The sequence below is a fragment of the Sciurus vulgaris genome (genome assembly GCF_902686455.1).
Source record: "Sciurus vulgaris genome assembly, chromosome: 11".
Lineage (NCBI taxonomy): Eukaryota > Metazoa > Chordata > Mammalia > Rodentia > Sciuridae > Sciurus > Sciurus vulgaris.
In genome coordinates this window covers 106,988,487-107,009,668 of record NC_136472.1, presented here as the reverse complement: position 1 = coordinate 107,009,668, position 21,182 = coordinate 106,988,487, and the positions used below count along the sequence as shown (strand labels likewise).

The 21,182-nt window shown below is 34.1% G+C and overlaps 1 protein-coding gene across 1 annotated transcript in view; it reads right to left on the bottom strand.

The window, feature by feature from the left end:
• Positions 1-569: 569 nt before the first annotated feature.
• The window catches only part of HOATZ (HOATZ cilia and flagella associated protein), a 28,105-nt gene continuing 7,492 nt past the window's right edge, over positions 570-21,182 (bottom strand). The window contains exons 4-6 of the mRNA XM_079101670.1: positions 4,172-4,231; positions 3,525-3,577; positions 570-929 (exon numbers count right to left, since the gene is read on the bottom strand). Coding sequence (XP_078957796.1) covers positions 872-929; positions 3,525-3,577; positions 4,172-4,231 — 171 coding nt within the window. The 3' untranslated portion in view covers positions 570-871. The remainder of the gene's footprint in view (positions 930-3,524; positions 3,578-4,171; positions 4,232-21,182) is intronic.

Here is a 21,182-nt window from a genome sequence, read left to right as displayed (position 1 = left end):
GGTTATGGCCAGGACTCTGAAGTGAATGATGGTTCTAAATAGAGCTTCAAACACTGGGGAACAATGAACAACCCTGAGTAGGACTGCCATTTGCACAATGCAGACGGGACTAAACCTTAACTTTTTCTTTTTCAATACGTACCAAAAGGAATAACTTTTGGTGAGGTAGGCTGTCAGCCGGGTTATATACCTGTGTGTAAAACACAGGCAAGCTGAGTTGGTTACAGAACTAGAAACAGTTCATTTCTGATTTCAGACGTGTTCTAAAAATGGAATAAACTACATTTTGTAAAAGGGACTATTCTTTAAAGCAATAAAGACTTTTTAAGTTTTCAAGACTGCCCTTTTTCATCCCTTTTTCTTTATTTCTACTAATAGTCTACAAGCTGGAGCACATAAAGTCTTTGATTCTTGTTTATGTGATATCCACAATATACAAAAATTCTGAAAATACTCTTCAAACAAAAGTTGTAAATAGGATTTTGAGAATGTGTAAGGTGAGAGAGATGATTATGATGTGATGTCAGACAGTAGTATACAATAAATAAAATAGATACAAATACTCAGTAAATGATAAAATTCATGGAAGTCTACTTATTTAACTTTATTCCCCCCACAGCTTTATTGAGGTAAAGTTGAAGTACAATAAAATGCACATATTTGTACTTATTTGACTTTTATTTGTCCATTTGAACACAAGTATTCAGTAACTGGTAAAATTTCTGGAATAATGCACATTTAACTTTCCTCATCTTTATTTCTTTTGACAAAGTTAAAAACTTTGTTACTGATCCCAGTGATCCTGATGTAAGTGTAGGTTGTTTCAACATGAAGATATAAGTAAGCCATCTTCTACCCTGTGCCAAGGAGATCAGTTCAAGGCTTTGACTTCTTCTTGGCCGTCTTTATCTGACTCAGATACCTCTTCCCTGTTGGTAATAATATGAATCAATTTCTATACACAGAACTCTCTCATTCTGAACATTATAGCTTGAAAACAACTTTGAAAATTTCCCCAATAAAAATGCACTGTTGTGGATTCTGAATATACATTAGGCTTTGCAACCAAGTTTAAAGTTATATTGGAAGAAGTGGTTATTGCAATGTGATTTGAAGGACTTTGGAGTAGACCTACTCTAAATATATTTTGCTCACTAAAGAGTCAAATTCCTGAGATTTCATCATTGGTAAGTGATTTCTTTGGACTAACTGTTGTTCCTTCTACTTAACCCTCTTAAAATGAAAATATTCCTGGGGTGGATAATAAACATATTGCTACTAAAACCTTGCTAGAAACATACTTTCTAGTTCTTCCCTTCTGATAGAAGGGCACCCAGATTACTCTAAAAAGATTTCTTGAAGGAGGAAAGTTAAGGCTGCATCTGTGTGTAGGGGAGTTTTGGGCAGAGAGATAAGAGTGGAGGGAGGAAAAGAGGGCAAAGTTAAAGTATTTTACAATTGTGTCTAAGATATTTACAAAATTTAAAAAAATGTTTATAAATCAATGTATAGTATAAAACACCAATTAGCTATTACTGATTTGAATGATATAATATTCTCATACTAAATTTTTTTTTTTGTACCAGGAATTGAACCCAGGGGTGCTTAACCACTGAACCATATCCCCATCCCTTTTTATGTTTTATTTTGAGACAGGGTCTTACTAAGTTGTTTAGGACTTTACTAAGTTACTGAGATTGGCTTTGAACTTGCAATCCTCCTGCCTCAGCCTCCCAAGTGCTGGGATTATAGGTATGCACCACCATGTCCAGGCTGAACTAAGCTTTTTTTAAAAATATTTTTATTTGTAGACCAACACAATACCTCTATTTTGTTTAATTAGTTTTTTTATGTGGTGCTGGGGATGGAACCCGGTGCCTCCTGTGTGCTAGGTAAGTGCTCTATCTCAGCCACAACCCCAGCCCTGAACTAAACTTTTTTTTTTCCCTACAAATATTTTCTGAATTCCAATGTGTAGGCAGTGTGCTAGGTACTTTGACCCAATTTCTCATGGAGCTTATAATTATAGAAAAAAATATATGAAATGTTAAATAATATAAGAGATAATGATCAGTTGTCTAATGAATGTACAGACAGTAACTCTGAGAGGTTCAGAGGAAGAAGATTTCACTGTGAAATGGAATGAAATTTAGCTTCAGGATGGAGAAGAGAATTAGTATACTCTAAAAGTAAGTAGATAAACATTTAAATTTTTCAAATAAGTATCTAAGCTTTGAAATAATGTTTTACTCTCAGGTAGATCACCATGGGTAGTAGCAGGAAGTTCTGTAAAAATGTATGCAGAAGCCCCATTATTATGCATAACTATAATGCATTAATAAAAACATAAAAAAGAAAAAATACATGCAGAAATCTAAGGCATCCAACGTGTCTGTTTGATGCGACTCAAGTAGCAGTCTTCATCCATTATTTGAATCAGTTAAGTAAGTGTCTGATTGGGCTAGTGTTTCTTTACCCTTAGAAGATAACTCAAATCATCTGGCCAAATAGTAAGAACCTAAGTAAGTTGCAGAGCATCATGTAGACAATATAGCCAGGTGATGATGATGATGATGATGATGATTTGTACTAGGGATTGAACCCAGGGGCATTTAACCCCAATCCTTTTTATTTTTAATTTTGAGACAGGGTCTCACTAAGTTGCTTAGGGCTCTGATAAATTACTGAGGCTGGCTTTGAATTTGTGATCCTCCTGCCTCACCCTCCTGAACTGCTGAGATTACAGGCATATACCACTGTACCCAGCTTAACCAGGTGATTAAAGGACTTTTTTTTTAATTTTAAAAAGAAGTATAGACATATTTATTCTTCTTCAAGGCTATTATGTTAATAACAGTAAAGGGATGAGATAAAAATCACCACTCTTACTTCCTTTCTCCCCTGAATGCAGTATGAAAATAAATATTTGTTATATTAATGTTGAGTTAGTCACAGTGATTTTCAGTCCTAATACAAAAATGAAGATTTAAAAAAATTAAGGGTGCTATAATGATTAATTAATTGGTAGCTGATTTCCTTCAAACTCCACTAGAGTTAGAGTTAGAATGTTCCCAGTTGCATTCTAACATTACTTCAGGGATAAAGTTATTAACCATCACTGAGAAGCTAAAACCTTTTCTACATGAACTTAGTTTTAGCAACCTTTTACAGATCACTGGGGGGTCAGAGTTGGCTATCTAAAATCTGCTGATACATTAAAGATGGCAGGGTGAGTGGGGTAGGGGCAGGTGGACTCAACACTCCAGGATAAGAAGGAAAGGTTGTGCACGGATACTCAAGATTGATCTGCTTTCCAGTTTTAGCACAAACTTATCCTTGCATATTCCATATATATATATAAGTAGGTACAAAGGTTTTAATATCTACAAGAAGAAAGTTTATTCAGGGCAAGAAAACCCTAACGTAATGGGTTCGGTTTTTAGAAGATGTGATGGTAGGAAACAAGGTTAGAAAAAAGATAGTAAGTAAAAAGATGGGAATATTTTTGCCAGAAGTAAACTTACTTTACTTTGTATTCTTTGGCCTTGGGTTTATAAGGAAGGGAAATCAGTTCTTTCTAAAAACAAAACAAAACAAAAATCAAAAAGGAAAATTTTATTTTTTGCACTGACCAAAATATATTCAATTTGAAAGGTGAAATCATCACAGAGTTTATAAAGACCAGCTTCTTAAATCTGGAAACTATCAGGTCAGAAATGTTCCATATAAAGGCATTTAAGATTGATTCAGGAGTGTGTGTTTGTGCTTCCATAAGTCTACAGTGTGTCATTATTATTTTTATAAAACTTGTTATCATTTAGCATTTATTTTTGTATGATCTAGAAAAGATCAATCATTGTAAACAAATATTAGCACTGATATAGCCTTTGTCAATATCATATAGCTTTATAATATGTGAACAAAAGATTCCACTGACAATAACATCTCATTTCTTATGCCAGAGGAGTTGCAAACTCTGGAGATAACTTTGGTTTATTAAGAATTGCCAGATTATCTGATTTCTGTCTCTATATCCTGCTCATCTCCAATATGCAGAAGGCTGTAGACTGCAGGTGTCTAGATTGAAGGCATCCATTACAAAACCTCTGAAAACTTGCTGCAGTTCATCCCTACAGTTAGGTTTTTTGGAATGCTTCGCTATCAGTCTCACCGAGATCCTTTCTTCTCTTTGTTTTCTCAAGAGTCGGAGAATCTCATCTCTCTTTTTAGCCTGTTGAAAAGGGGGGAAAAAGTGGGTGAGTCTTTTAAGAAAGCCTTGTGCCTGTGGAAGGTGGAATTCTTTTTTTTTTTCTTTTTTCTGGTATAGGCAGAACTTTAAAATACCTTTTTTCCATAATGGATTTATACTTTTTCATTTGTAGCACAATCCAGTTTTTATTCCAGAGGATTTTGCTTTACAGAGTAGCTTGGTTTTGATCCTAAATGGAGGCCTTTTTCTACCCACATTAACTTTTATCAAGACCTTACTAACTGTGCTAAGAACGAACTATGCCAAGAACTTTATAGACATTATATCATTATTTTCTTATAACAATTCAGAAATTTGATACTACTATTTCTCCATTTTATAGGTGAGGAAAGTAAAGTGGAGGAATGTTAAATAACTTATCCCAGTTATTAAATGGCAGACTGGATTTTATTGCAGCCCATGTGACAATGTCTAAGCTACTGACCACCATACTAAATTGCCACTAACTGGCACCAAGACAACAGGATCAACAAACTCAAAACAGCACACCGCGACCTAAGTCTAAGGTAAAGATGGGGAATAAAATCTACCGAATTATCCTCTGTCCAAGTAAAAATATACAACATTGAATCCTCCCATATATATCTAGGAAAAATGCACTAATTAATAATAATAGTAATAGAAAGGAAATCAGCAGAACAAGCAGATTGGAGGGAAGGGAGGAGGGAAGGGAAAGGGAAGATACTGGGGAATGAGTTTAATCAATTATGTTACATGAATGAATATGGCATAATGAATCCAATGTATAGTAATGATTCAATTAAAAAAAATTCTGCCAACCTGTTAAGATAAAAGAAAAAAAGGCTCTTCGGCTCTTAGTTGCTTGCATATGGGAACAAAGCCTTATTCTAGCATCTCTCCTTTCTCTGTGTTAGTTGTCAAGAAATGCACATCTGCAGGTAAGTTTTACTAAGTGTAAAAATCAAATTTAGTGCAGGGATGAAGATTTATGAACATATAGACTATAAAATTGGCAAATATAGGTAAAAAGAAATACAGTTTAGAACAAGGCTAGAGGAAATAAGAATAAGGCACAGAATTTGTCACAGCAGGGAAAAATTTGAAGCCACCTATTCATCCAAATTTATTGATTACTGGGCTGTTTTCCCACAACTGATTTAGCAAAGTAACCGAGTGACTTAAAACAACATTTATTGTCTTACAGTACTGGAGGATGCACAGGGCCATGTTCTTTCTGAGACCTGTGGAACTTCTTTTTAGTTTCTGGTGGTTGCTGGTAATCTGTGATATTCCTTGGTGTACTTAATTCCAACTGTGCCTTCTCTCTTGTGACTCTGTCTTCATATGGCTGTCTTCTTATGAAGACTCCAGTCATACAGAGTATGAGACCACCCTATTTCAGGCAAAACTCCTACACCAATATGACCTCATCTTAACTAATTTAATCTGAAACAACTCTATTTTCATATCAGATCACAATTCTGAGGTGCTGAAGGTTAAGATTTCAATAAATCTTTTTTTTTGAAAACATATTTCTACACATAATAAGCACTTCTGATGTGACATTGCCATGCTGTGGCCAAATTAAACACAATTTCTGCCTGCAAGGTGTCTTAGACTTGTGGTGAAAGACAATAAATGGTTTCAAACGCCCCATGATGAGTTTAGTATAGGGTGCAATTAGAGAATGATAATCTCCTGAACTGTATTCAGACTAGATTGTGTAAGGATTGGGGGTGGGGACAAAGAGAAGATGCCCCAGATGATGATGGAAAGATAGGGAAGAAACCTTTTGAGACAGAGGAAAGACTACGTGTGTGTGCGTGCGCGCGTGCGCATGTGCAAAACCTGACAATCTGCTGCATTGCTAATTGCTCAATGTGATTCCCTAAGTCCTCAAGGCTAAACTGCAAAAGAGACTAAAAACATCAGGAATGATCCATTGAAACACTTGAAAGGAAGGGTGTAGGGCTTTGCCTCATTTTGTTCAAGTTGTATGGATCTTGCTTTTTATGAGCCTACAAAGTTTTAATTTTATTTGTTTTGGGAGAGGATTTCTACTTTTGTACTTAAATTTTAGGTTTCATGTATTGCAGTTACTGAAGGGAAAAAATTAAGAGTACTTTTGAAAACTAAGTTTCACAATACCTGTCAACTTGTTACAGATTGAATAATGTCTATCAATAAAGATATTTTCATTGTAGGTATTTAATGTTAGTTTCTTTTCCAATTTTTCCATTACAAGTGTACTCAACTGGAATTAATTGCTCCCATACTATGATTACATAGCACTTTGTTCCTTGGTTATGATATTGATCTTACTCTTCCTGCTTTATTTCTTAGTTGCTATGTGTCTCTTTCAGAATCTTACTCATCTTTTTATCTTTCCTTAGAACTCAGCAATGCCTAGTCTGTGATGTGTAATGAATTTTTGTTGAATTGAATTGAGTCATGAAGTATGAATGGAACATTTTACTAATACACAATTATTAGCCAAGTGAAGAAAAGTTTTAAAAGATGAAATTAAACAATAGGAAAATTTAGTTCTTAAAGTCTTCCATGAACACAAACGTATGGTTCTATCTGTATAACTACTGGGAAGTCATAGGCAAGTTATATTGTCAGTATATTTATATAAGTATATTTGCATATATAAAGTATATTATATATAAAAAGTATATATAAAGTATGCTTACATATACTTCCAACATAAAGGACAAATATTTAGTTACAGGACTCAAAAATAAAAGTAGAACAAAAATATATTCATTCATTTTCCCCTTTGGACTTCAAGCCCTTTTTTACTACAATGGATTTTCATCCATAATAAGTTTTATAATATAATGCTAGAAACAAAGATTTCAAATGTGATTTGATTTCTGCTTCCTGGACATGTTTCCTGGGAATGAATAACAAGACTACAGTAAACAACTGTGTCATCTGAACAAAGATGTTGTGGATTATTCTAAGAAATCTGTCAGGAAAGCCAAATACTAGTCAGTGGGAAGAGAAAAATTCTTACGATTTACATTGTTAGTAGGGACAAATAATTTACTTGTTAATTTAATCATAACAGAAGAATTATCATTCCTAATCACAGTGGTTTTGGTTGTGTTCATTAAGGGAAGTTTCTATTTATAAGACATTTTGATCATTTAATTCTTAAAATAATAATCTAAATGAATCATAATATGTACTTATAATATCTTAATATTTGATATTTACTTATATTTATATTATCTATATTTATACTATTTCTGAAAAAATAAATTATAGGAGAAAATTGATTCTAGGAAATGAGGAAATGATATAATAATATATAAATTTATGTTTCATAGGTGGTTAATGAATATTTGTGTCACTTCAACAGTTAGATTACTTTATTCTTTCTTTTTGGCTTTTCAGAGTCAGTGGCAACATCAATTAGTGGGGTCGAATACATTTGGGCTTGGATTCCAATTCTGCTGTGTGATTAATGGTAAATATGATCTTAACTATACCTCCTGGTTCCTCCTTTTCTCTAACTGAAATCACTAACATGTAGGTTGGAGGTTTATGATCTTGGGTAAATCAGAGAACTACTTCTCTGAGTTTTATATTTCTCCTCTATGAGGAATGCAGTGAGTACTGGAAATAATACAAACTTGCTTAATATGATGTATGGCATATTGAAGGCATATGATAAAAGGTAGCTATTATAACATTATTATAATGAGAGAAAAATTTTCTTTTAATTATTTCAAAGTGTTGAAAAGAGTGGGAAAAAAAGAGGATGGATTATCTACTATCTGTATATAGGCATGGAGGAATTCTGACCTATGGTTAGTTGGTAAATACAGTTAAAGAGAGGAAAGGAAAACAAGGAGGAATGTCTAAGATACTGTTTGCTGTTAAATATGCAATGCGAATTTCTCTGAAATTTCTTCAATGTACTATAAGCATCTCTCCAATTAATCTTGTTACTGAAAAAAAAAAGAGCTCTGAATAAACACCAGATTAAAAGCAAGATCCTTTCTTCTTAAGGTTTATTTCTCATATGAAAATTGCAATTCTTCTTTGGGTTATGATTAAAATTTTGTGACTGAAACACTCATCAAGTGCAAGCCTGTAATCCCAGCAGCATGGGAGTCCGAGGCAGGAGGATCATGAGTTCAAAGTCAGCCTCAGGAAAAGTGAGGTGCTAAACAACTCAGTGAGACCCCCCTGTCTCTAAATAAAATACAAATACACTGGGGATGTGGCTCAATTGTTGAGTGCCTCTGAGTTCAATGCCCAGTACCCAAAAACAAACACCATGAGGCACTGTTTATTTCTGTAATTACCTATGTATATTACAGAGAAATGTTCTCTTGTCCACCATAGTATAAAAGCTGAATTATTGAATTTAATTTTAAGGATGTCTTAAAAGAGTATTGGGTTGATTCCAAAATTAGCTTTTGCTCAGTTGCCTGGCAATCATTCCAACACACAGAGAATCAAGAAGCTCTTGAAACCAATATGGTAAAGCAGTGTGGCACCTGGACTATGCTGTTAGATAGACCCAGGTTCAAACTTTGTCTCCTGTCTTTAAGCTGTGCAATCTTGAAAAGGCCACTTAACATGTTTCACGTTTGAATTCCTCATCTGTTAAATTGGGAGTAATTGGTGCCTTTAAAAGTTGATATGGGAATTAACAAAGAATGAGAGCAAAGCACTTACAATGTACATAATATCTAGTTAGTTCTCAAAAACAGTATTATTATATGATAAGTGGAACATGTTCTGAGAGGAAAAAAACATGAAGAAAATAGACTAAGAAGTACTGGGGGAAATATATTAATTCAAATGGGAATATTAAAGTCTAAAATTCCATTGAATATAAATGCAAAATATGTTAATGGTACAAACATTAGAAAATGTGGGGAAAAGTACATAAAGGAACTAATATTTGCACAAATCCACTTCTAAATATAAAATCTTAATATAAGCTTTAAAATGTAAAACATAAAAATTTTAGGAGAATATTTTTTTAATCCATGTATTTTTATTGGTGCCTTGGATTTGTACCTAACAGTGGAATTTGTTGTTACATATTTGTACATGCACACAATATAATTTGGCTAATATCATTCCTTAGTATTTCTCCTTTCTCTCCCTTCTCTCCCTCCTCTAGTCCCTTTCCTCTGTTGATCTCCCTTCAATTTTCATGAGATCTCCCTACTTTTCTTTCCTTTACCTCTCTAGCTTCCAAATATGAAAGAAAACATATGACCCTTGACCTTCTGAGTTTGGCTTATTTGGTTTAACATGATGTTCTCAAGTTTCATCTATTTTCCTGCAAATGACATAATTTCATTTTTCTTTATGGCTGAATCTAACCCCATTGTGTAAATATACCACATTTTCCTTATCCATTCATCTGTTGATGGACATCTAGGCTGGTTCCAGAGTTTTGTGAATTGTGCTGCTATAAACATGGGTATGCATGTACGGCTGTAGTATGATGACTTTAATTTTTAGGATAAATTCTGAGCAGTGATATAGCAGGGTCATCCTAGTCTTTTGAGGAACCATCATACTGATTTCCATAGTGGTTGTACTAATTTACAATCCTGCCAACATTGTAAAAGTGTTTCTTTTTCTCCACATCCTCTCCAGGTTTTATTATTGTGTTCTTGCTGACTGCCAATCTGACTGGTGTGAGATGCAATCTCAGTGTAGTTTTGATTTGCATTTCCCTAATTGCTAATGATGTTGAACATTTTTTTTTTCATATATTTGTTGACCATTTGTATTCCTTCTTTTTGGGAAGTGTCTGTTTTCCCATTTATTAATTGGGTTATTTGTTTTTTAAGTGTCAAGTTTTGGTGCTTTGTATATTCTAGATATTAATAATTCATCAGAAAAGTAGCCAGCAAAGATTTTTTTCCCATTCTCTCTTTACCTTCTTGTTTTCTTTGTTGTGGAGAAGCTTTTTAATTTAATGCCATCTGATTTATTAACTCCTGACATTATTTCCTGAGCTTTAGTGGTATTCTTTTTTTTTTTTTTTTTTTTGGTACTGGGGATCGAACCCAGGGCCTTGTGCTTGCAAGGCAAGCACTCTGCCCACTGAGCTGTATCCTCAGTCCTAGTGGTATTCTTGAGAAAGTAATTGCCTGTGCCTACATTCTGGAGTGTTGGCCCTATGTTTTCCTCTAGGAGTTGCATAGTACCTGGTCTAATTCCTAAGTCTTTGATTCATTTTGAGTTGATTTTTTTGTGTGCAGGATGAGAGATAAGAGTCTAGGCTCATTCTTTTACATATGGATAACCAGTTTTCCCAGCTCCATTTAAAAAATTTTCTAATGTATGTTTTTGTCAAGGGTTGGATAACCGTAAATATGTAGGTTTGTTTCTAAGTCTCTATTCTGTACCATTGGTCTACATGTCTGTTTTATGCCAGTACCATGCAGTTTTTGTTACCATAGCGCTGTATTATAATTTGAAGTCAGGTATTGTGATGCCTCCAGTATTGCTTTTTCAGTTAAGAATTACTCTTGCTATTATGGGTCTTTTATTCTTTGAAATGAATTTTAGGACTGTTTTTCTAGTTCCGTGAAGAATGTTATTGGACAGAACTGCACTGAATCTTTATATTGCTTTTGGTAGTATGGCCATTTCGACAATATTAATTCTGCCTATTCATGTACACGAAACCCTGTAGATTCCTAGCACTTCACAGAATATGGGGAAACAAACAATAGTGACAACCAATGCAAGTAATATACAGAGTCAAAATAAATAACTGTAGACATAGTAGAAAACTACTATGCTATCTACAACGTTGATAACCACAAACAAACAGAAATGGTGTCAGCAAATTTCAACAGCAAAATCAATAAGTAATCATGTACTAGATCTGGCATTTACGCTAACAGCAGTTGTCAACTATATCATCCACAGCAGTAATAAATGCAACAACATGAATGGTGGGGGCAGAAGCTATATAAACCAATTAGTTTTTAAAAATGGTAAAGACACAGTTAATTAAGAGAAAAGAAAATGTAATAGGAAGGTAGAAGGGAGTTTACAGTGTTCAAAATGTGAAGAGAGAAAATGCAGATGAGATGTAGCAGGTGATAGTTATAAGAGGAGAAAAATGGAGAAAACAAAGTTAAATGAGAGAGAGAGAATGAAAGAATTGGGCTCCTAGCAGGAGAAAGGAGAGCAAGAGACCCAAGAGAAACAAACAAACAAGACAAGACAAAATAAAAACAAACCCAACCCCTAACCCTCAAAAGACAAGGCAAAAAATAACTAAGAAGAATCTCGAGGGGATGGCAAAACAAATTTCTAAGGATTTAAAAATAATACACGAAAGGGAAAAAGTCAAAATAAGAAGCAGTAGGTTACACAAAAAGTATCTTTAAGATGAAAAGAAGACAGCAGTCAGTTAAAAACAAAGGGATATGTAGAAGTGGGAAAAACTTGATGGTGGTGATTGGCCTGGCTTGACGTGTGTCCTGGGGACCAGGGCAGAGAGGGCAGGTTATGTGAATGGGATCCAACTGAAGACTTCAGCATAAAGATACCTCTGTTTAAACTGTATTTAGTAGAAGACAGAACTATGTTTCTTTTCTCAGTATAATGAAGTTAGAAATAAACAACAGTTAATTTAAAAAAGGCTCGATACTTTGGAAATTAAAAAGCATACTTCTAAATAATTTATAGGAAACATTTGAAATCAGAAATTTAAAAATTTATACTTGAATTTATAAAAATCTATACTTTACTTGAAACAGAATAATAGTGAAAATTCTAGACAGTTTATGAGATGTAGCTAAATTAGAATTCCGAGGATATCTATATGTTTCAATGCATATGCCAGAAAAGAGAAAATGGAAAATTAATAAATGAAGTGAAAAAGGAGGAAATTTGTAGGAAAAATACCACTAAATCACTGAACTATTGAATTAACCAGCCATGGAAGTACATGCCACTCACTTTATTTTGTTATGCAAGATAAAATGCTCTTTACATTTTAGACACATTTTAAGATGAGTTTGTTATGCTGCAGTACAATAGAAGTAGACTGAATCATTGCCAAACGTAGCCAATATCATTACAACTAATACACTGCCCTTTAGATCAAGAAAAACGTATTTGTAGATTCTTTCTTGCCTAATGTAGAAATTGGCAACACATAAATAATTTAATAATAGGTATTTGGTATATGTGAGAATGTATGTTTACATTTTTTACAAACAATAAAAAATACAGCCACTTAAAAATCTAAAAAAAGGAACTAAATTTGAAGGAAGAAGTAACAAGAAATCAATTATAAATAGTGGCAAAAATATGATAGAGAATAATAAAGTCAAATGTTGGTTAAAATGTTAAAATAGATAATACTTTGACTTAACCACTTTAAAAAAAGATGCAAATAATTAAAAGGGTAATAACTCAAACAATGGCAGTGCTTAGAAAGATGATTTAAAACTATGAACTCTACACCAACAAATTTGAAAGTGTACAGGAAATAGAAAATTTTCTAGAAAAAAATAACTTACCAAAGCGGTTCAAATCTACCCAAATACAGAAACAAAATAAATATGCAAACCAAACCAAGCCTATAGTGCTTGTACATAGTAGGGCCATCTTTATCGTCTCAACTAATTTCATTCACTTTAGCTAGTTAATTGGGTTTGCCTTCGATTATCTTATCTAACTGCAATATTAGTCACAACTTCTAATAGTGCTTTAGCTTTAGTAATTTATCTTCCATAAGAAAGCCTTTCTTTAGGTTTTCAAGAACTATTGAGTTGTGTGGATAGTTGAAGATATTTCTTTCCTAGTTGGTTTTATGGAGTGTTCTGGTTGAGAACCACTGATTCATATTCTCAAAATTATCATGATGTATACCTCTTCATCTATACTTGTAGAGAGAGACCTTATGGTGAACTTCGTTACCTTTTATTTACCTGCAAAGAGTTAATTAACTTTGCTCACATATTTTTGTTCCATGGTTGAAATTTCAAAATAGACCTTAAGTGGTAATTTTTCTTTTTGCAGGTGATACCTGAAGATATGATTAAGGAAAATATTATGAGACATTTTAATAGTGGGGACAAGCCAACTTTGATTGTATATTTTAATCAGGACGTAGACACCTGGGTGAGAGTGGCTTTAGTAACTCATCATCCTTTGAGATTTACCCTTTTAGTCAAAGCATTTCCATTTAATCCTGAAGCTTGTTTTTCATCTTTTAAAATTTTATTTTTCAATTATGAGGTATAAAGATAGGAATGAGACAAAGTGAAGAAGATTGAAAAAGACAAAACAACAAAACAACCCTTATTGAATAACTTCTAGATGGCAGGCCTTACAGGTCATCTCATCTAATGGTCACAACAGAGTGAGGTTGAGATTATTATTATTACCTCTTTACACATAAAAATGAACCTTTATTTTCCCCTCAGGGTCACTTAATCACTAACTGGCAGAGCCAAGAATTCAAGCTCATTTCCAGTTCTGTTTGACTCCATATCCTATGATTTCTTTGCTACATTTCTTCAAATACATACTAGAGATTTGGGGATACACGTACGTGTGCATGCACGTGTGTATGCATATGCACACACACACATGTGCACTTCCTTCAGTCTTTATTCCAAAAATTAAGAATTAGGATTAATTGTTGTGAAGAAAACAAATATAGTCTCTCTCTCTCTCTTTCTCTCTCTCTCTCTTTATTTTCTAGCAGAAAATATGTGCTATGTACCTAGACAGCAGGGGGGGCTAATCTAGTTTAAGGTCAGCCTTGATCAAAATTATAGTATCACATAGCACTTTGCCAAAAAAAAAAAAAAAAAAAAAGTTAAAAGGTAAAAAATCGTTGAATTATAGTTCTATTTTAAACTGATGAGCTTTCTAAGATCTTATTTAATGTAGACTAAATATTTGTGATGGTATTTTGGTTTAGAATAAATATAAAATAGGAATTCCACTCCCAATTTAGAATATAACCTAGAAGAACCAGAGTTGTATACCTTAAGGAGATTGTGAATATTTTACAATTTTCATTTTCTTTAGGTTCCAGAATTTAATTTTTAATTCTAGGTTAATGATTGAGAGTTAACTGCCTACAGAGCCACTAGGAAATTTCAGTTCTTATTCTATGGAGAATTCTAATCCTTAGTAGGTTCCATTTCACTTTGTTACAAATTCAGTGTTGAGGAAGGCAAGAAGTATTATTGGCTTAGGGTAAAACTATTTATTGGTAAAAAGCCTCATATTTGGGCTTGATTTCAAAAGGCAGCAGGCACTTCCCAGCTTGTTGAGTTTGATAACAGAATGTATCATCTATGAATTTACTGATTTTACTACCATTCTTATATCTTTTGACTGAAACCTATAATGTAGATTATATAACTGCAATAGAGTAAATTTATATCTCCTATAGTAATAAGATACAGAACTCTTGGATCTCAAATGATCTACTATGCACTTTAAAAGACAGGCTGAATAATCAGTGAAAAGGCTTTTTTTCAGTACTAATCTGATTTTAGAAAGTAGACCTAATTGCAATAATCTACGGGAGTGGATGGAAGATGATAGAGGATTATTAATCACAGGGAGGAAGAATGCTGACTTGGCAGGAAAAAGATGCAGAGGAAAGCACCTTCTCACACCAACTGGAAACTGCTTGATCCTGGCTCAGTTCCCAGCTCTGCCATATATATAATTTTCATTTGAAAAATACTTATTAAAATGAGAAAAACATATTAGTCACTACATAAGAGGCAGTCAGTACAATTTTTCTTAAACATAGATTTCAAACAAGTATGAATTTATCTGTTATTCATTCTGTTAGATATATATTCTTAGTTATGTTATCTGTATTTAAATAGCAAGGCAGTAATAATTGCCTGAAGAATGTAGTTCTTGTTTTAAAACATTCACACACACATACACACAAATGCATCGTGGAAATACATGAGTGGTTAAAAAAGCTTTTAATAATGCTTTAACAGGCACATATTTATAAAAAGAGCAATAGAATTTGAATTTTAATATTAAGAAAAATATAGGCTGGGCACAGTAGCACACACCTATAATCCCAGCTACTGGGGAGGCTGAGGTGGAGAATTACAAGTTTGAGGCAATTTTGTGAGATACTGTCTCAAAATAAAAAGTACAAAGGGCCGGGAATGTAGCTCAGTGGTAGAGTGTCCCTGGGTTCAATATGTTCAGTGTATCACACACACACACACACACACACACACACCCACACACATACACACACACAAGCATAAAGTGAATATTATATTTTTAAATTTCATAAGCCATACATATATTAAGGATACCTCTCACTCCATGACTGATTTATATGCTGCTGACCATTTAGTCTGCAATAATTATCAAAGCTTGTCCTTAGCGAACAAGACTGCTGAGGCTAAGATTTTCATCATTTTGGTAGTTACACAGACATGATGAATAAGTGAATGGACTGACCTCATCTTTCAGATATGTCTTTCCTGTCCTGCTCACAGGGGCTTGAGGAGGAGCGGGTAGAGGACTCCCGGCACAAATGCCCCTCAAACTTCCTCTTTGGTCCATAAGTCTCTGATTTTCTAGCCCAGATAGTCACAGGTCTATTTGATAGCTCCACTTGCTAATCCCTAGAGCACCTCAAATTTTATAAGTCTAAAGTGAACTTTCATAATTCCTCTCCCCCTCAAAACCAACACTTGACCTTCATCTAATGCTCCTTATTTCAGAGAATGGGCACTGAACATCCTCTTATGCAAGCCAGAAAACTATGAGTTATCTTTAATACTTTGTTATGCCTCACCTTCCATATCCATTTAATAACCCAAGTCCTTGCTATTTTACTTCCTAAATATCTCTCAAATTTACTTATTCCCACCCCATGGTCACCATCCTAACCCAATCTACGATCATCTCCCAAGTGAATGACTGCAATGGCCTCTAGTCCAACTTCTCCCTTCTGTTCTGGTCACTTTGGTATGCTCTCATGAAACTCTTTGATCTTTTTCAAGTGAATCTGGTATTGTCATTCCTGCTATAAAAACCCTTCAGTGGCATCTTTATTTTTATTTTAATTTTACAGACTAGATTTTGATTTACTGTACACAAATGGGGCACAACTTCTTGTTTCTATGGTTGTACACAATGTAGATTCACACCATTTGTGTAATCATACATGTACATAGGGTAATGATGTCTGTCTCATTCCACCATCTTTCAAACCCCCGCCCCTCCCCCCTTTCATTCCCCTCTACATAATTCAAAGTTCCTCCATCTTCTCTTACTCCTCACCCTCACACCCCCATTATGCATCATCATCCACTTATCAGGGAAAACATTTGGCCTTTGGTTTTTTGGGATTGACTTATTTCACTTAGCATGATATTCTCCAATTCCTTCCATTTACCAGTAAATGCCATAATATTATTCTTCTTTAAGGCTGAATAATATTCCATTGTGTATATATACCACAGTTTCTTTATCCAGTCATCTGTTGAAGGGCATCTAGGTTGGTTCCACAATCTAACTATTGTAAATTGAGCTGCTATAAACATTGATGTGGCTGCATCACTGTAGTATGCTGATTTTAAGTCCTTTAGGTATAAACCGAGAAGTGGGATAACTGGGTCAAGAGGTAGGTCCACTCCAAGTTTTCTGAGGAATCTCCACACTGCTTTCCAGAGTGGCTGCACCAATTTGCAACTCCACCAGCAATGTACAAGTGTGCCTTTTTATATCCATGCCAACACCTATTATTGCCTGTGTTCTTAATAATAACCATTCTAATTGGAGCAAGATGAAATCTTAGAATTGTTTTAATTTGCATTTATCTGATTACTAGAGACGTTGAACACTTTTTCATATATTGTTAATCACCTATATATCTTGTGTAAATTGTCTGTCTGGTTCCTTGGCCCATTTATTTATTGGGTTCTTTGTATTTTTGGTGTAAAGTTTTATAAGTTCTTTATAAATTTTGGAGATTAGTGCTCTATCTGAAGTGCATGTGGAAAAGATTTTCTCCCACTCTGTAGGCTCTCTTTTCACATTATTGATTGTATCCTTTGCTGAGAAAAAGCTTTTTAGTTTGAATTCATCCCATTTATTGATTCTTAATTTGATTTCTTGCACTTTGGGAGTCTCCTTAAGGAAGTCTGGTCTTAAGCCTACGTGATAAAGATTCAAAATTTCAGAATATATAATATTGTCTTGTTTCCATGTCCAATTCCTTGTCTAGAATTCCATATATTCTTGGACAATGGTCCTGTCTTATTTTCAACTCCTGACCTTATATTCTAGTTCCCATGGCAAGATTTCTCTTCAGTTATTAAACCTTGGCAGCATGCCCTTAAATTTCTATTGCCTTTTTCTGAGATCTCTTCCTTCAGAGGATACAGTGCTCAAAAAGTCATGTATGGTGACTTTTTTTCTGTGAACTATAGACTATAGCATATTTCCACTCTTGTCTATTGCTCCAATAAGCTTTTTGCATAACTGATCACAAGTATGTTTAGTACCTGTGCCTTCTGGGTTTCGGTCAATCCTGTTCTGGTTTATTTGCCTATTAAGGGAATATCTGACAGTTAGCTCAAAGAATGGGGCTATCATGCAGCATCCTGGTCCAGACAAGTTACACCCATTTATTCATAAACATTTCTTTGGTGAGTTAAGTGATCACCTACAATTTGCCAGGTCCTGTGATTATAAAGTTAAAAAAGCTATGGCCCTTCTCCTAAGGAACACAGAACCTGCAGGAAAGATTCGTGAACTGCCCCACTGTACTATGTTTCAGGGATGATGACAGGAGAAGCACAAGGTCCTAGGGAAACAAAGAAAAGGGCATTTATATCAGAGTAGGGAAATGTGAGGGTGGGAAAAGGCTTGAATGTGACGACTGAACTGTTTTGCAGTATAAGTAGGTATTGTGTAATGGAAGAAACAGAGAGAGGCATTTCTAGAAGAAGAAACTGTAGGTTCAATGTCACAGAGTTATGGAACACCTTGGTGGGTTCTTGGAACTGCACGTGGTTCAAATTGGCCGTGGTATAAATTGTAAACAAAGAGAGATGGTGGTAGATGAGGCTGGGGAGGGAGACAGATATTGAAAGTCTCTGCATATTATATTGTGGTATGATCACTTTCAGGACAGTTGATTTTTATTATCTGCAATAGTTACAGAAAGTCATCACAAACACTGAATTAGTGAATACTGAACCACTGCTTTAGGTTCCTGTCAGCCTCTAGTCACATTTCAACATTGGAATAGCACATAACCCTGTTTTATGTGTGTTTGTGTTTTAAAATATACTGTTGACTTATCAACATTGAACTCAAGGCCAACATCACTCTAGCACATGCCTGAACAAAGCTTGTCTGATGCATGCATTTCTCCATTAAGACACATCATGACGGACCTTCTTGCACTTAGGAACACTAAGCCGCACTTCAGCATGTGGAGGCCATGTTGAACACCAAAATATCCCCTCCCCACCACCCTCCAAGGACTAGTTAGCAAAAGGACACTTGTTTATAGTATGAGTTGAAACATGCAGGCAGAGTGTAGCACTGTTTGACCTCAGCTGGGGACATGTGTTGGGCAACTCAGACTTTTCAGCCATTTAGGGCATCTCCACAAATGAACACAAAAACACTATTCGTACCTAGTAGGCAAATTTGTAACTATGGGATCTATGAATAATGAGTATGTATAATATTATCAACATGGTGACTTGGGAACTATAAAATCTCAAGAGATAATAGATAAATGTCTGCATTACTTCAGTTTTTAAGGGTGTTTCTAACCATATTTCATGTGACTATAGTACATGATCACAGAAAATGAAAGAGTGATGAAGTAAGTATAGATACATAAGTCATCTTCTGCCTATAATATAATTTGTTGAAGGACCTTTTTCTTGCTTTTAATATAGACAAAGGACGAAGATTATGGTTTTAATTTCAGGTGTGTCATAATAATAATTTGAGTTTCCCGATCCAAAGAATAATTCTACTTCTTCAATAAATTCTATTTTATTTGTCCTATTACTTGTAAGTATTTACTAATTTGAATAACAAGACTTCTTGTAACTGGAATCAAATAAATAGTTTCATATTTATTTAAAAATGCACAGTCCCTTTTTAGTTTCATTTTTAATTCAATAGTTTCATTTGATTATGTTTTATAAGCAGATAATTAATGTGGGTTCTTTTTCAATAGTACCTTATGGTTTGAACTATTTTCATTTTGTTTTTAAGATGAAGTGTTTGGAAGATAAAGTATGCAGATCTTTGGGAAAAAAGGAAGAGATATATCTGGGAAATGGCCCTGTATAAGTCAGGGACTGGGTCTTAATAGGGCAAATGAATTCAGTTTTTTGATCCAAAATCTCGTTCTTACCCTTGACTATATTTTCATGGATTATAGATGTTAATAAAGAAAAGTAGGGAGAAATGCCATGTTACCTGAAAATATCCTCCAAGATTAGTTTCTTTTTAAATGTAGTATTATAGATGATGTAAAAGAGCAAAACACATTTATGTAGTATTTTATTATTTCCTTGATATATAAATGCACAGCTTCTTTATGATCCTTGCAGTCAAATGCCTTGATGAATTAGGAACAAGAAGCATTCGGTGACCAAATTATCTCTTTTTTATTGCTGAAGGAGGAATTGGCACTTTATGTTGGTATTCTATTTGTGGGGTAAAAGGAATTTTGTAAATGTTATGTTAGGGCAGCATAACAAAATGTCAGGTAATGCTGTTGCCGGGAATACTTAGATTTGTCTAGGAAGCTAATTAGTTTGATGCAAAGGGGAATTTTTTTCCTGTCCTGGCAATGACATTAAGGAAATTCCATACATTTTTACTTTGGCTCTTAGAAACTGACATAATGATAATTGAATAATAATGTTAAAAAGTTTTCCAGCTGGGTGTCGTGATACAAACCTATAGTCCTAGTTACTCCAGAGGCTGAGGCAGGAGGATTGCAAGTTTGAGGCCAACCTCAGCAACTTAGAGAGACTTTGCCTCAAAATCAAAAATAAAAAAGGGCTGGGAATATGGCTCAGTGATACAGTATCCCTGAGTTCAATCTCCAGTCCTGTTTTAAAAACAGGAGTTTTCTACTTTCTGCCTCAGTATCTAAAAATACCCATTTATGAAAATTCTAAGAATAATGTCATCATGACATGACTTGTTTCTGGTACAAGAAGTATTGTACAGCAAATTTTTGAGGAAGTCTTATTCTATGTCAGTATTGGTTGTATAGAATATATAATGGAATAGACTAAAAACCCATTCCCAGTAAAGAGTTTATCTGAGATGCTGTTCTGAAGACTCCATATTTCATTGTAAAAACCTTGGTTTTCCATTCACTCATGTTAAAATTTTGATTCCAGGTGGACATTTCCAAATATTATATATACAATACTTAATATGTCTTAAAAACTCTGACCTCTTTTTCCTTCTCCCAGAAAATGAATTATTTATAATTCTTTTCATAAAGGGATAATCAGCTAAAGAGCTTTCTTAAAGGTGGCAAAACTGAAAAGAAAATTAGTTTTATGATTTCAAAGAATGAGCTGACTATTCATTTATTATAATGTTTTCAGACTACTTTAGAACTCTCAAAGGAAGAATAATGGTCTAGTATAGTGCTATAAGGTTTCCTTTATGGATACAGTAAGGCATTTAATCTTGACAGACTCAATTGTTTTTGATTTTCTGCCATGGATATCCATCATAGAAATAGTAGTTGTGATTAATAGCATTTTGTTCACTAACCAAAAGCATTTATAATGTATACCTGGATAATATTCTAAAATGGAGAATAACATTAAAGTTTAAAAAAACTTTAACAACTGAAAAATCAATATCTGTTAGGGAAAGAGGGCTATAAATGCACTTTCAGGAGAGATGGAAAATAAATTTCTAGATT